This window comes from Herpailurus yagouaroundi, unplaced genomic scaffold, assembly GCF_014898765.1.
Source record: "Herpailurus yagouaroundi ecotype Mexico unplaced genomic scaffold, PumYag 210, whole genome shotgun sequence".
In the NCBI taxonomy this organism is placed as follows: domain Eukaryota; kingdom Metazoa; phylum Chordata; class Mammalia; order Carnivora; family Felidae; genus Herpailurus; species Herpailurus yagouaroundi.
Genome location: NW_024412441.1, coordinates 15209089 through 15223300, shown reverse-complemented (window position 1 = coordinate 15223300; position 14212 = coordinate 15209089). Strand labels below are relative to the sequence as shown.

The window sequence follows — 14212 nt, the reverse complement described above, 5'->3', positions numbered from 1 at the left end:
GAGTCCCAGGGGCTGGGGAGGAAGAAGCACCCTGTCCCTCTCAGACTTTCGCTCCTTCGGGACGCTGCATCCGGAGGCCTCCCCAGGCGCCCGGCCTCGGGTTCTACCTCTCCTCTGAGGCCGGCTCCGAACTGGGAAGCTTTGGGAAGCTCCAGCGAGCCCCGGGAAGGAGAGAAGAGAGCCGAGACCGGCGCTGGGGGGCTCTGCAGCCCGGTGCTTGGAGGCGGGGGTGGGGGGGGTGGGGTAGCGAGAAGTAATGAGTGCAGAGAGCAGAGTCAGGGGTGGTGGCGAGGGGCGCGGGGTTGGGGAGGTTGGGGAGCATCGGCGGCCGCCGGCGCGGGGAGGCTGCTTGACGGAGCTCTGTGGCGGGGCCGCTGTGTCAAGGGCTGGTGCCGCTCTCTGTCTCCCGCAGGCTCCAACACCAGGCCATCGGACCGAGCGGCATGCGTTCGCTGGCCGAGCCCGGCTGCCCCACGCACGGCTCGGCAGAGTCGCCGTCTACGGCGGCCAGCCCCACCACCAGCGTGTCCAGCCTGACGGAACGCGCGGACACCGGCACCTCCATCCTCTCGGTAACCTCCAGCGACTCGGAATGTGATGTATGATAGCCAAGGCCGCCCTCCTCCCCCTCCCCCTCCTTCCCCTCCTCCTCCTTCTCGCCCTCCTCCTCTTCCTCTTCTTCCTCCTCCAGCCCCAGAACCAACCGAAATCAGGATACACAATCATACACACACACACACACACACACACGCACACACACACGCACACACACACTTCTACCCCAGCCAAAAATATATAAAAACCAAGAAAAATAACAAATGAAACGCAAACCATCAGCAACCCCGACCACCATCTACCGCCACGGCCACCCCAAAGGACCGCGACGCCGACAGACAGTCACAAACGCTGATGTTGCGGGCAGAAAACATAAAAGAGGTGACAATTGTATACTTTCTAGGACAAGCACGGCTTCTCCTTTCGGTTCCCACGGACCCGGCACCCCACCTGCATGACGATTTATTTGTATCTGGGAAAATATTCTCTCTAGTTTAAAACGATTTAAAAAGAGTCGACTATACAAAAACCGACCACCACCACGACGACAAGACGACAAAAGCAAAACAGACAAAAAGAGAAAAAAGAAATAAAACCGCCATCTCCGTTCGGAATTTGTTTAAAAAAAAAAAAAAAAGAACTCCTCGAGAGGGAAATAGCAAATGTTTCTCGCCTTTTGTTGCTCGCTCTCTCTTCTTTCCTCTCTCGCTCTCTTTCTTTCTCTGTTTTTAAGTCCAAGTATTGGTCAAACAAGATGCAATCTTCTGTTTTTTGTTCAGCAGACAATCATTTTCTTCGTAAGCACCTTTTTCTCTCTACTCTGTCACTGCCTGTGTGGGTACTGGTTATAAATGTGGAAAAAAGAATAGTTATGACTGTAACAGATTTTTATTTTTATTTCAAAATTTTATATGAATTATGTATATCTTAATGATTGGTCATTTTCCCAGTTTGTAATATATGTGTAGAAATTGCCTGTATATGATATTGCTTTTTCTCCTCTTCCCTTTTCATTCTCTCTTACCCCCCCCCCCCTTCCTCTGCCCTCCCCGCTCACCTGTCTCTTTCCTTTTTGGGGTTCCCCTCCCACTCGGTGTTCCTGGCGTCGACTTGGCAGTCAAGGCGTGGCATGGCGGGCTGGGTTAGGCAGAGGGACCCCGTCGCTAGCAGAAGCGGAGAGTGAGACCGTAGTATTCTTATGCAAAAGCTATTCCAAGTATTTCTTAGCTGCTTTGGAGATATCTCTCACTCCCCGTAGGGCGCTTTTACTGTTATCTTAACTGCGTGTTTATCTATATGTAAAAACTTTCTAAAGCAAATACAGTATTCTCCATTTTCTTATCACTCTCGGAGACTGGTGTTTTTGTCCGCCCCTGTGCGCAGCCTGGGGGGGTGCAGCGCCCGGCCTTCACTTCCGCTCCGACTATGATACTAGAACTGGGGCAGAATTTTAAGGCTGGGGGTGAGCTTTTTCCTGGAGGTGGGGGTGGGGGTTGGGGGGAAGATGGGGGCAGGCCTTTCGGGAAAGAACCAAAGCCAAATACTGAAGGAAAGGCCCAGAGGGCGCAGGGGGTAGGGGGCTCAGGCAGGTTTCTTCAGCAAAGATGCCAGGCCGTGGTCCGCAGGAATTATAGCCTCCTGCGGCCCTTGTGGGTCTTTGGGGGTGTATTTGGCATCTTGTGGTTGTGGTTGTTGTGGTTGTGGTGGTTGTTGTTGTTGTTTAAGGGTAAACACACAAGGTCACCAAACCAACCATTCACCCATCCAGAGCAGAGCTGACAGGTTTTATCCTCTTTTTGTGGGGTGGAGTGGGGGGCAGCGGTAGCCAGGGTGCAGAGGGTAGAGAGAGCAGAGGAGAAGGTAGCGTGAGGAGTTTAGGGACCGACCTTCTCCTCGCCACTCGTGTGACTGTATTGACTTGCCTTACGGATCTCCATCTGTCTCCTTGAAATTCCTTCCCGTCTTTTGTGATCGAGTGGAATCTCTCTCCAGCCCCTAAGACACTTCAGTTGGTTTACACTTTAAAAGGAAAACCAAAAAACTCACTGCCTTTTGCTAACCAGGTTCCCGCCTGCCCCAGGCCTCCCCGCCCTGCGCCGGCCCCACAGTTCCCTATGATGGGGTGGCTCACTGAGCCTCTGCCGCTCTGGGCCAGGGCAGCCTGCGCCCGAGGAGCCAAAGAGGTAATTTCAGAAAACTTGCCTTCACTTGAAAGTCTAATTTCCAAAGCGAGGAGGATTAGGAAGAAACGTGCCTGGAATTTTGCGCCCGGTTCCAAACTAATTTTGACTTCCGATTTCCTTTTGTCCCCATCCCCAGTCTCGCCATGGGGTTTACACAGGGCCTGGCTGGACAGAAAGGCCGCCAGGCCCAGAGGTGCCCTGTGCGCGTAAGGGGGGCCTTGTGCACCCAGGGCAAGCTTGCCTGCAGGGGAAGGTTTCTGTGTGTGTCCTTACTTAGATCCAGGGCATCCGGATGACCTCGAGAGCTTCCAAGTTCTGAGGTCTGGCACGCAGTGTCAGAATCTCTGCATGCATTCACTGCTCTGGGAAACATTCCTCATGATGCCACACTTCAGGCACTATTGACCTAGGTGGCAGGACTTTGGGGAAGAGCTGCTGCATTCTACCCAGCTTGAGACTCTGTTCTGGTACACAGCACAATGCCTGAGATAACTGGCCCTATCCCAGACCTGCATTTTAAAATGTACTGGCACATACTTGACCCAGAACTTGGACCTGAAATCCAGAGAAGGGGCTGCCTCAGACAGTATAGAGGCTGTGGATGGACCCTACCCGACGGACTAACCAGAACTGATGGGTGGAAGGAGAGGGTGGCTGATGGAGACTGATGGAGAGTGACTTCTGGAGGGGCTTTGATTGGTGAACCAGGGAGCAGACTCCTTTTTGTCTGGGGACAGAGGACAAACTCGTGGAGTTAAAATGCCTCCTTGTCTCAATATACCAGAGAAAAAAGCGAGTTTGGAGTGTCCAGTACCCATTTCTCTCTCTCTCTCTACTGCAGAAAACAGGCGATCAGACTCCATAGCAACCTTCAGCTTTGAAGGCCTAGGCTCTGTTGGGTGTCACCTGCTACCTGTCTGTCTTCCTATCTAGCATCCATCACTCTCTCTCACATCCTGTGTTTCTACTCAGGTCTGTACAAACACCAATACTCTACTGTGCACTTTCTGACCTTACCTACAGATTCTCTGCAGGAGAGGTATGAGTGCTTGTTGTGAGTAGTGAAGATGTATGCAATGCTGAATGCTGGCCTTCCACCGTGCAATCAAGGTCTGCATATAAAGGGGAGTGTGTGTGTGTGTGTGTGTGTGTGTGCGCGCGTGTGCATGCATGCGTGTTTGATATACATGTGTGTATATCACAGTGCATCATAGTGCATCAATGTGTCCAGCATGTGTTTTCTTTTATGTCGCCTATATTGTAGATATTTGTGTGTAGCTTGGGCAGTTTCTGTTTACCTAGTTCTGCAAGAAGTGGCTCTCGGGTACAACTAGAGGAGGCTGTGTATGCAGAGCCTTTCGGTGCAGTGGACTCGTGTCTCGTGGGTCTCCATTCTGGTGGATTCCCTTGTTCTAGTCAACCCACGGATATGACTCCCAGGCTACCCACCCCTAGCTGACCTTCCTCTGCGTTTAAGGAATGGGGCAGGGGTCATAACTGGCATACTCTGACCAGAGGGCAGAGGGGGAGTTGGGCTCTTTGGCTTCCCCAGTCTGCCCTTTTACCCTGATTGCTACCGACGTTACATTGGATTTGGCCCCTGCCCCTTTAAATATGAGAGTGAGAGAAAAGAGGCCCCATTTCCAGCCAGATCTCTCCTTTTATGGGCTGCCTGCCCATTCTCTTTCAGGGTCCCTCAAAGCCATGGCCAAGGCGGTCAACATCCCAGGGGCAGCCAGGGCAGAGCTCGAGGGTGGGGCCCGACTGAAGCCCTGCTGGTGGAAAAGCCAGCTCAGCCACTGTGCACAGCCCCCCACGGCCTGGGAACCCTGTGGACTGTGCCTTGGGGACAGTGTATGTGCCGCTGTGTGCCCTCCCATGAGCCTTGTCAGCCTGGGAAGGCAGGCCTCAACATTAACCATCCCTCCTGTCTGTCTGGCCCCAGGACAGCCCATGGGTGGGCTTGAGCACGGGCATACACACCCTGTGTGCACCCTGCTCTGCACACAGCACACTTCTGCCCGGTGCCCCGGCCAGGGCACTTGAGCCTTCCCTGTGCGCGTTGGCCTCTGTGTACCTGGGTCGCCTACCCTAGGGATAAGGGGCTTGAAGAATAACCGCCAACCTGGGGCTATTCTCTTCATTCCCGCCTCCCTCAAAGAAAAACAATGGCACTCCAGCTGCAGACTGGGAAGCAAAACTGGAAAAAAATCTGTACCAGTCCCTGGCCTCTAAAAGCTGCCTGCCTGAGGTTAGAGAGGCCAGTCTACCTCTTCCAGCCTGCTCACCGCTTCCTCTTTGCCCCCCTCCCCGGGCTCTGGTCCTGAGACCCCACCCCGCCCCTCTCCTTGCCCTCCTCCAATCCGGCAGAATTGACTGCCCAGCGCCAACACAGCTGATCATCCCAAGTGAGACGTACAGCTGATTAAAATGAAATGACCTGGAAGCTGCCACGGCGTGGGGTGGGGATGCTGATCGATAGTGGAATTGGAGGCATAGGAGCCTGGCTGGTTCAGGCTGGGCCTCAGGTTGGAGGTGGTGGGACCAGCCAGGGCTGGCTGGACTTTGGATGTAGGGAGGGCTCCAGTGATGCGATGAGAGGGCCAGGCCCAAGCCTAGATGGGCCAAACGGGTGGAACATGCACCTTACCGTGGGCTGTGGCAACAGAGTAGCTCTCTCAGCTTCTTTTGAAAAGAGGAGTGACCAGCCTGGCACACTCAGGACCTAGTCCATCACTAGAGTTGCTGGAGCTCAGACCTGTGGCACACTGGATGCACTTGGCCTCCCTGAGCGGGGATGACCCAGTCTCTTGTCCCTCTCCCTGTCTTTCTGCGCCTCCGTGGCCACCTAGGTCCCTGCCTAGGTCTTTGTGTGGCCGTCACCTGGAGCATCCGCTGCTGCCTCGGAGGCTTTCCCTGGCCCTCACCTGTCCCCTGCATGCCCAAGCACCGAGGATGAGATGCCCAGCCCCCTGGGGTGCGTGCCATGCCCCCAGCTCCCTGAGCTCAGGTCCGCCCGGCTACCCACCACCTTGGCCCCTTTCAGTCCCAGCTGAGTTGGCCTCCTCTGCCCTGGTGCGTAGGCCTAGCCCAAGGAAGGACAGGAGGGAGCCAGGGAGGAGGGGAGCGGTGCTAGCCGGCTCCGATTTCTCCGGTCAGCTGAGCACAAGTTTCCATTCGAGTGTATTCATGCAGCGGCTGATTGAGCTCTGCAGTGTCGGGCGGGGCTCCACAGGAGCAGGCTGGCACAGCCAGGAGGACGGGCTACACCACACAGGCACACACACACTCAATTATCGACACAAATATACCCCTCAACTCACGTGTTATGCACACACCTCAGCCCCAAGCCATGTCATCACAAACCCAATATAGTCCTTTCCTTATACACCCACCTGCCCCCAGAACAACCTTTTCCGGCCCCCATAGACCTCCTTCCCTACACAACACAGGGCTGCCTTTCTGATGTCCTCTTTACAGATTCGACATCGGTCCTCACACACGAACACAAGAACTCACCATCCTCCCTCTCTCCTGCAGGCACGCCCTCTAGGGCACACGCGCTCCAAATTGCACAGATGCACACACAAACATTCCCCGTCTCACAACCGCACCCTCTACAGAGCCATCCACACCACAAAAGAAACATGTCTGCATAAAACGGCATTAGCACCACTATACATTTGGTGTGCCGCCTGCTATGTATAATGGCTGGGGCCAAAAGTTCCCGTATAAGAAAGGGGGCAGATGAGCAATAAATACAGTCGGAGAACACAGCCTCTCCCCATCCACCAAAACAAACACACAGAGGATAAGAGGAAGACTTCAGACACACAACATGCATGAGCCAACCCAAAGACATAAAAGAAATGCCCCCCAGAGGCACTTCAACCCCCAAACCACATTGCCTGACTCTAGACACTGAGAGGCCTCCCATGTGCCCAACCTCACCCACTCCCAACACACACACACACACACACACACACACACACACACCAGGAGGCTGGAGCCTCCCCAAAGATAGGCAGAGAACTCGATAAACACTGTCAGAGAAACCTGGCTGATCTTGGGAATGGCCAGGGAAAGGGGGGGGGGTCTTCGTTTTATAACCCCCCACCAAATGCTCAGGGGCATTTGTTTTACCGAGCAAGAAGGGAAGGGAGACTATTGAAGAGGGAGAGAAATTGTAGAGAAGAGAGAAAAAGGAGAAGAAAGAGAGAGAAACGAGAACAAGGTTGAGAGCAAAAGTGGGGAAGTCAGGAACAGGAAGGGAGAGGGAAACCGAGGAGCAACTACTTCCTGGGTTCAAGCAGGGGGAGGACCAGGCGTGTTTGGGGAGAGGGTGTGGCTGTGAGCACAGGAACAATTCAGTCTCCACCAAGTGCCCGGGGAGCACGAGGACTCAGGGCAGGTGGGACCTGGGAAGTGAGCTGAGCGCTGCGAGTGTTATGAGGTGGGGGGCACATACCCCTTCCCCTGGTGGGCTGGGGGCTGGGGGGTACAGGCAGCTTCCTCTGCCCAGAAGAGGCTAGCCCTTAAGGTGCCCTCTCTGCATTCAGCAGCAGCCTCCCCCCTCCCACTGCACTCTCGGAGACCCCCACAGGCGACGGCACTCACATGACACACCCCGCCCCCCCCCCCCCCCCGCACAAACTGCCTCCCAGAGTAGACACTGGTTCCACCTCCCCCTGCACAGAACAGGGCCGCGTCTGCGCGCCCAAGCCAGCTCTCTCCACTTTTTACAAATAAGCTCATGACTCTCACCGATCTGCCCACACTCTTTTTTTGGGAAAGGAAAGGGCCTTAGCCCGCAGGAGTGTAACCCTTCAGACACTGAGGACTTTACAGAAAGGTGCTGGCAAGAAAGAAAAGCACAGGGAAAGCCACCTCGGCTGGTATCTCCTCAGGCGGGGCTTGCCCCGCCCAGGGCGGAGAGCCTCTCTGCGGGAGGATGGATGTGGCCGTGGGGCTGGGGTCGCTGCAGATCAGGAAACACCGGCTGCTCTTCTCCCCTTGGAAGAGGTGAGGCTCGGGGCCAGGGATGGGTTCTTGGACCCCTGGAGGTGAAGGCAGGAGAGTGCGTGCGGTCCAGAACCTAATAAACGTGTTTGAGGGGCAGTGGCGAGGCCCAGAGGTGAGCGAGAGCCGGGCTGTGTGTGTGGGAGGCAGGCCCCTGGAGCGGGGGTCTGGGAGGAGGCAGACTCCGCTCTGCGGGTGTGCGCTCCCCGACCCCCCGCGCCCCCCCCCCCCCCCCCCCCCCCCCCCGCCGCTCTCGCGCCGGGCCTTTGTCCCCGCGTCGCAGGCTCGGACTCCGTCTTTCTTCTTTCGGGCCGCTGGGAGGCGCTGCGGCCGAAACCCCCCTCCCCCGGCCCGACTCCCCGCTCCTCAGGCCGCATTGCCTTTCCGCACCGGGATCCCCGTGGTGCTGGGCCGACCCGGGCGATAGCCGGGCCCGCGCCTGGGGGCGGCCTGGAGCCCTTCCAGGACGGCACTGGCTTTAGTTTGCTGGATTTTGAGATGACTATTTACCATTATAACTAATTTGCGACCATTATTAAACAGAAATTCTTAGCAGGGCCTCTTAATGACTGAACGCTCCGCTAATTACGGGCGCGCGCGCCTCTGGCTCTGCAGCCTGACCGGGCCTCTGCCTCCTGCCCGTCCCCACCTCGTCCAGGACGCGCTGGCTCCGCCCGGCCAGGCCGGGCTGGGAGGAAGGACGGACCGACAGACACGAGTACACAGGTGGGCGTATGGAATCCAGACCACGGCCAGCAGTGACGTCTCTGAGCTGTTGTTGGCGGCTCTGATTACACGAGAAGTGAAGCTCAGAGAGGGCCATGACTTGGCCGCTGTCACACAGCCAGCCCCTACCTTCATATGCTCCGCCATACCTGTGCGTCCGGTGTCCCCTTCCAATCAATCTTTTTGGCCCGTGGGCTGCCGGTAGGAGAGGAAATACTTTCTTAAGATCCTTTTTTGAGAGCGCAAGATGAGGCAAAGTCAGTGGGAAGGGGCGCGGCCACCTCAGGCTCTGCCTGTCTGGGCGCACTCTCCCACTCGCCCCTGCCCTTGGACTTTGCAGGGATGTAGCCCCAACCAAAACGCACCTCTTACAGGGACTGGCCTCTGAAGCCCAGAGGATGAGCAGAGATTTCAGCGGGCTCCTCTCCCAGATGGGACTGAGCTCCACTTTGAACCACCAACGCGTCACAGTGCATGGGAGTCCGTGGTGTGTATTTGAGTGTGAAGTGTGTGCATGTGTGAACTTTGTTGAGTGTTCGGTGAGACTGCTGTGCAGATTCCCATGAGATGCAAGAGAAATGTTTATTTCGTGACCTCTGGACACATCTACCTGCAGACATGCCTGAGGGGGAGGGGACAGTGTCCAGACGGACGTGTGCTTATGGGTGTGAATACATCCAACTTCGTCCAAAAATAAGACCCGGGGATGCAGGGGCAAGCACAGTGAAGCTTGGCTTTCAAGTTACTCACAGTCCAGTGAATGGTTAAAGTTATCACTGAAAAACAAACAAACCCAGTGTAGTTGCATATAGTGCCCTGGAGAGTGGAGGCTTCGGGATTAATCACAACTTTGGGGATAGAAACAGGATGGGCTCCTCAAAGAGGTGGCTGTGACCAGAAAGATGGATTGGATAGCTTGGAGGGAAGGCCAGGGTGGAACAGAGGGGGCCAAGGCAATGAGAAGGTTCGCGTTCTAGAGCAGGGTGATGTGGCTGGTGCCTGGGTGCATAAGTAGACTTGTAATCAAATCTGAGAGAAGGGTGAGTGGGGGTCAGCTACAAGGTCACACAAGTTGTGTGGCCTTGATCCCATGGGCACTGGGGAGCCAAAGGCAGCTTTGTAGAGAGCTAAAGTGGTCCCACCCAGAGCTCTGCTTCAGAAATTTGGCTGGAGGGAGTGAGGCTGTGACTGGAAGGCGGATTAGGAGGCTATTTCTGATGAGCAGGCAAAAAGTGAGGGGGCTTGAGCTGCAGAACCAGTTACAGACATTCAAAAGGAGAAATGGGGGAGGATTTGATCAGTTGGAGACCTATGGGCTCCCTGATGACATGATTTCAGTGCTTGCCCTTTTTTTTATGGGTCTCTGACTTGATCCTAGATCTCATCCTCTGACCCCCAATTTCTCCAGAAGCATCATGCCCTTTAGCCTCGCATATGGTTCACAATGTTCCTTAGAAGGGTCTGTCGGTGGATGCCAAGGGCCAATTAGTGTGGGGCACCTTGTTGGGAAACCCAGCGCCCACCCAGTATGGCCAGGTCTCCTCCCATGCCCACCACTTTCTGCTTTAGTTCCGCTGCGCAGTAACACCCTCTCCGAGTGGGCGCTAGGGGACAGGAGGAAGGGGGACAGCTTGAGTCGCAGGCCCCTCAAGCAGTCCTCGAGGAGTAGCTGGAGTGACCAGAGAAGACCAGCACCCTAGGTGCGTGGGAGTGGGACCTGCGCGAGGGGTCTCCGAGGGTTGGAGATGAAGCAGGGCACCCAGGACTCGCGCCTCTCCGTGCCCGAAGAGTCTTCGTCTTAGCGCCACGGGCCCCGCGCAACTTCCACGCGCGCACCGTCCTGCGCACCGTTTCCGCGCGTGGTCCTCCTGGCGGGCTCCGGGGAGGCGCTCAGCCCGGCGCCGGGGTCTTCCGTTTGAGCCCCCGGGACATCAAGGAAGGCTTTCCAGGCTGCCGCGGCGCTTCGACGCGGAGGAGGTGCTTCCAAGCAGCTTAGCGTCTCGTTACTGGACGCCAACCCGGGTTTAGAGCCCCAGAAAAATGGAATGAGTCAAGAGTCCAACTCCGGTTTCTCCGCGCCGAGTCCTTCTATTCTTCCGTTGCACCTTGCGGCCTCTCAGTCTGATCCTCGTGACCAGGGCGAGTCTGTGCGAGTGGGTGTCGGCGCCCGCACGTGTCTGCTGAGGGTGGGTGGCTGGGCGTGACAGGTGTCAGGGAGCGAGACTCGGAAGCCTCAGCTTCCAGACTCGCTCTCACGTTCCCGCCTGAGCTGTGAGTGGCAAAGCTCTATTCCTGGACTTGACCCTGTCTGCAGAGAGAGCAGGGATGGGGGAGGGAGAACTGGATCCAACCTCCCCCCCCCCCCCCCCCCCCCCCCCCCCCCCGGCCCCCCGCCACGCCCAGGGCGGTAAGGCAGGGGGGAGTGGGTCTGGGCGTCTGCGTTCCACCAGTCTCTCAAGACGTTTCCAGACACCACGTTAGGAGCCTTTATGACACCCAAAGAAAGCTCCGGGGGAGCCTGGCCGGGGCGCTCAGCCCTCCACCCCATCTGAAGGGTTACCCCTTCTGCTCTAGAGGTGCAAACCCAGGCAAAAAGTAAAACCAGGTCCGAGGCGGGAGGCAGCGCGCCGCGAGCCATTGGCGGGTTTTTGCTGCCACCTTGCGGCGGCGGCGCGCAGCCGCCTAGTCCTCTGCGCCAGCCGCGGGCTCTGCCTGGGCAGGCCGCATGCGAGAGGGCTTCGCGCTGCTTGTTTTTTCCCAGCACCTCTTACCCCAGGGTAGCCGTTTGCTACTCTTAAAGGGGTCTGCGATGAATCAAGCCCTGTTTTATACCAAAATCCGCAGTCTTGCGTCTGTAAGGAGTCTCCACCTTGACCTGTGCGGTTTGGGTTAACCTTTCTAGCTCCTGTCTTTTGCTTAACGATTTGATCCTGGAGCTGTCCACCTGAACTTGCAATATGCGTCTGCTGCTAGGGCTTTCTTTCTCCTGCACATGCTTCCGGGTCTCTTACAGGTGAAGTGTGGGGCTCTGCTTCCACGACGACAGTCTGCCTGGCAGGACGCCATCCCTACCTAGCACCCACTTCCCCCCTCTACTCGTGGGGGAGAGGCGCTGGGAGCTGAGCTGTTTTTTGGAGGGTGGTCCTTAAGATGCTCTGGGTGGTGAAGACACTGCCTCTCTCTGAACAGTATGACCAGCTTGGGCTAACATATTGAGTAGAATGGTAAAATGTCAGAGGTAAAAGGAGCCTTTGGAATCTCTTTCCCATTTAAAGAGATCAGGAAACTAAGACTTTTAGGGTGGCTTAGTCTCGGGCCTTAAGCACACAGCTAGTTAAGTGGCCCATAACTCTACAGAGTCCCAAACACTGCTTACAGGAGGCTCCAATGCCAGGCGATCTCAGAGGGGAGGTTGGTGGTAGGGAGTGGACAGGAGGAGCCTCTTCCTTTTATTTTCTTAAGGCTGGTTTGCTTGCCTTGTTCTCTCTTATGCAGCGTAACTACTGATCCTCGGTCTCTTCTCTACAAATCCAGAATTCTGAAAGCTTTGTTTAGGCTTGTTTGTTTGTTATATTTCCTGCCAAAACTATTTGGCAGCGAAACCTGAGCTAAACTGATGTGAGGCTATTTATAGCCCTCATTTATCCCACTTGGCCCAGATATCAGATGTTTCACTGTGGAAATGTTAATGTGCTTGATTACAGGTACTGCTTTGTACCCCCGAGGTTGGTATGTTGTAACATATGATACATGCACCATTTGAATATACCTTCCTGAAACCTCCAAAATCCTGAATTCCCAAACATATCTTACCCCCAAAGGTTTTGGGAAAGAGAATGTGGTTCACTGGGTTGAGCATGTGTATTCCTTTTTTAAGAATGTTTTTATTTCTGAGACAGAGAGAGACAGAGCATGAGTGGGAGAGGGGCGGAGAGAGAGGGAGACACGGAATCGGAAGTGGGCTCCAGGCTCTGAGCGGGGCTCAAACTCACAAACTGTGAGATCGTGACCTGGCCCAAGTCGGACGCTTAACCGACTGAGCCACCCAGGCGCCCCGAGCGTGTATATTCTAAGGATAAAGAAGCTCATGGTAGGAGAGGAAGTTGGAAGAGTTGGAATGTGAATCATGGAAGTGGGTAAACCACGAAAGGTGAACAGAGTCACAGGGCCAGCCCGGCAAAGCTGGTGGCATCCTGGACAGCCTCAGGGACTAGCGTCTTGATTTCTACACAAGCTGGAGAAGGCAGATAAATCTTGGGGCAAGAGGAGCCACAGAGCCTCCTGGGAAAATTTATCTTTCTAGATGTTTTCCTGCCATCCAGCTGGAGGACTGCCCAGGCCCAGGACTAGGCCCCTTCTCCAAACACCATTTCTCCTCCCTGGCACGTCCACACACTGTGTAGGCTTCTACTGGACATGTCATGGTGGTTTGGGCTGGCTGGCTCCCAGACCAAGTTTGGTCCACCACAAACTGAGTGTGGTATCTCGTGGAGTTCCAGGTTATCCTCAAGGAGGGAGGAGATCCAGGTCCCCTGTGGTCATCTGTACCAATTCCAGCAGCAGGACCTGTCGGCATGAAGGGGGCTGGGTTATGTCCAGACCAGCCCTGTGGCACGTTCTTATAGGTGAACCTCCATACAGTTGTGGGATTCCATGAGCCTGGGCTCCTGCCTGCTCTTCTGTGACAGGAACCAGAATATCGGGACAAAAATGGACTTAAGACAGGGTGGGTCAGCCTCCTCTGTGCCCTGGCTGGGGACCACCTGAGAAGCTCAGTGCTGGCGAAACAGCCGGTGGGCTGGGCAGGGAGGTGGGTGAGGATGAAGGCCTGGCATGGACAAGAGTCTGGGTCTTTCTTCTCATCCTTCCAAGATGGTAGGTGTGAGAGTAACACAGTCTCAGTCAAGGCCCTGGGGGGCCATCCTGTGGCCAGTGGACAGCCCCCCCCAACCCTAGTGGAAATATAAATTTTCCATTTTCACTTGAGTGGGCTCTTCTCCTTGAGTTGGGGGAAGTGTCAGAAGGATGGAAACTGGAGGAGGAAATACTCAAGGAAATACTCAAAAGGTTTTGCTTTTGAAGAAAACGTGGCAAAGGACATACAACGTAAAATTCACCATTTTAACCATTTTAAAGTGTACAGCTCATTGGCATTTAGTACATTCATAGTGTGCAGCCATCACCACTGCCTAGTTCTAGAACATTCTGTCTCTGTGGATGTGTCTATCCTGGACATTCTCTATAATAGGAATCACACTGTACATGGCCTTTTGTATGTGGCATCTTTCACTTGGCACAAAACTTTCAACATTCATCCATTTTATAGCATGTGTCATATTTCATTCTTTTTTATGGCTGAAAAATATCCTGTCTGTGGACATACCGCACTTTGTTTATTTATCAGTTGATGAAAGGGGGGCCTTAACGCCTTCCCCAGGGAGGATTCAGGTAAAGGCGGAGTGCCTCCCACCCCCATGCATGGGGCCACCCAGCCTGCCAGTGGCTTGTATTTTAGCTTTAGAGAGAGAAGTCATCTGGGCTGAGTATACTTGGCTGTTGTCGTTTTCAGGGTCCTCCTCCCCAACACACACCCCGCACGGCCCTATTATTTCCCAATATGTTTGTTTAGAACCGTTCGAACTTGATCCTGGATGAAAAGAAGAAATGGGGCCCGAATCGTGCTAGGACAAGAGACAGGGTATCTGAGGGAGCTTGGAGCCAGGGTACTG

General features: G+C 55.1%; 1 protein-coding gene across 5 annotated transcripts in view; it reads left to right on the top strand.

The window, feature by feature from the left end:
- The window catches only part of SIX3 (SIX homeobox 3), a 101173-nt gene that overhangs the window by 10931 nt on the left and 76030 nt on the right, over positions 1–14212 (top strand). For 4 of the 5 annotated variants that reach the window (XM_040453858.1, XM_040453857.1, XM_040453860.1 and 1 more), the window contains exon 3: positions 413–572. In XM_040453858.1, the coding sequence (XP_040309792.1) occupies positions 413–572 (160 nt within the window). Of the gene's footprint in view, positions 1–412; positions 1900–14212 lie in introns of those variants that run through there. The other variant, XM_040453859.1, reaches the window with a different exon arrangement.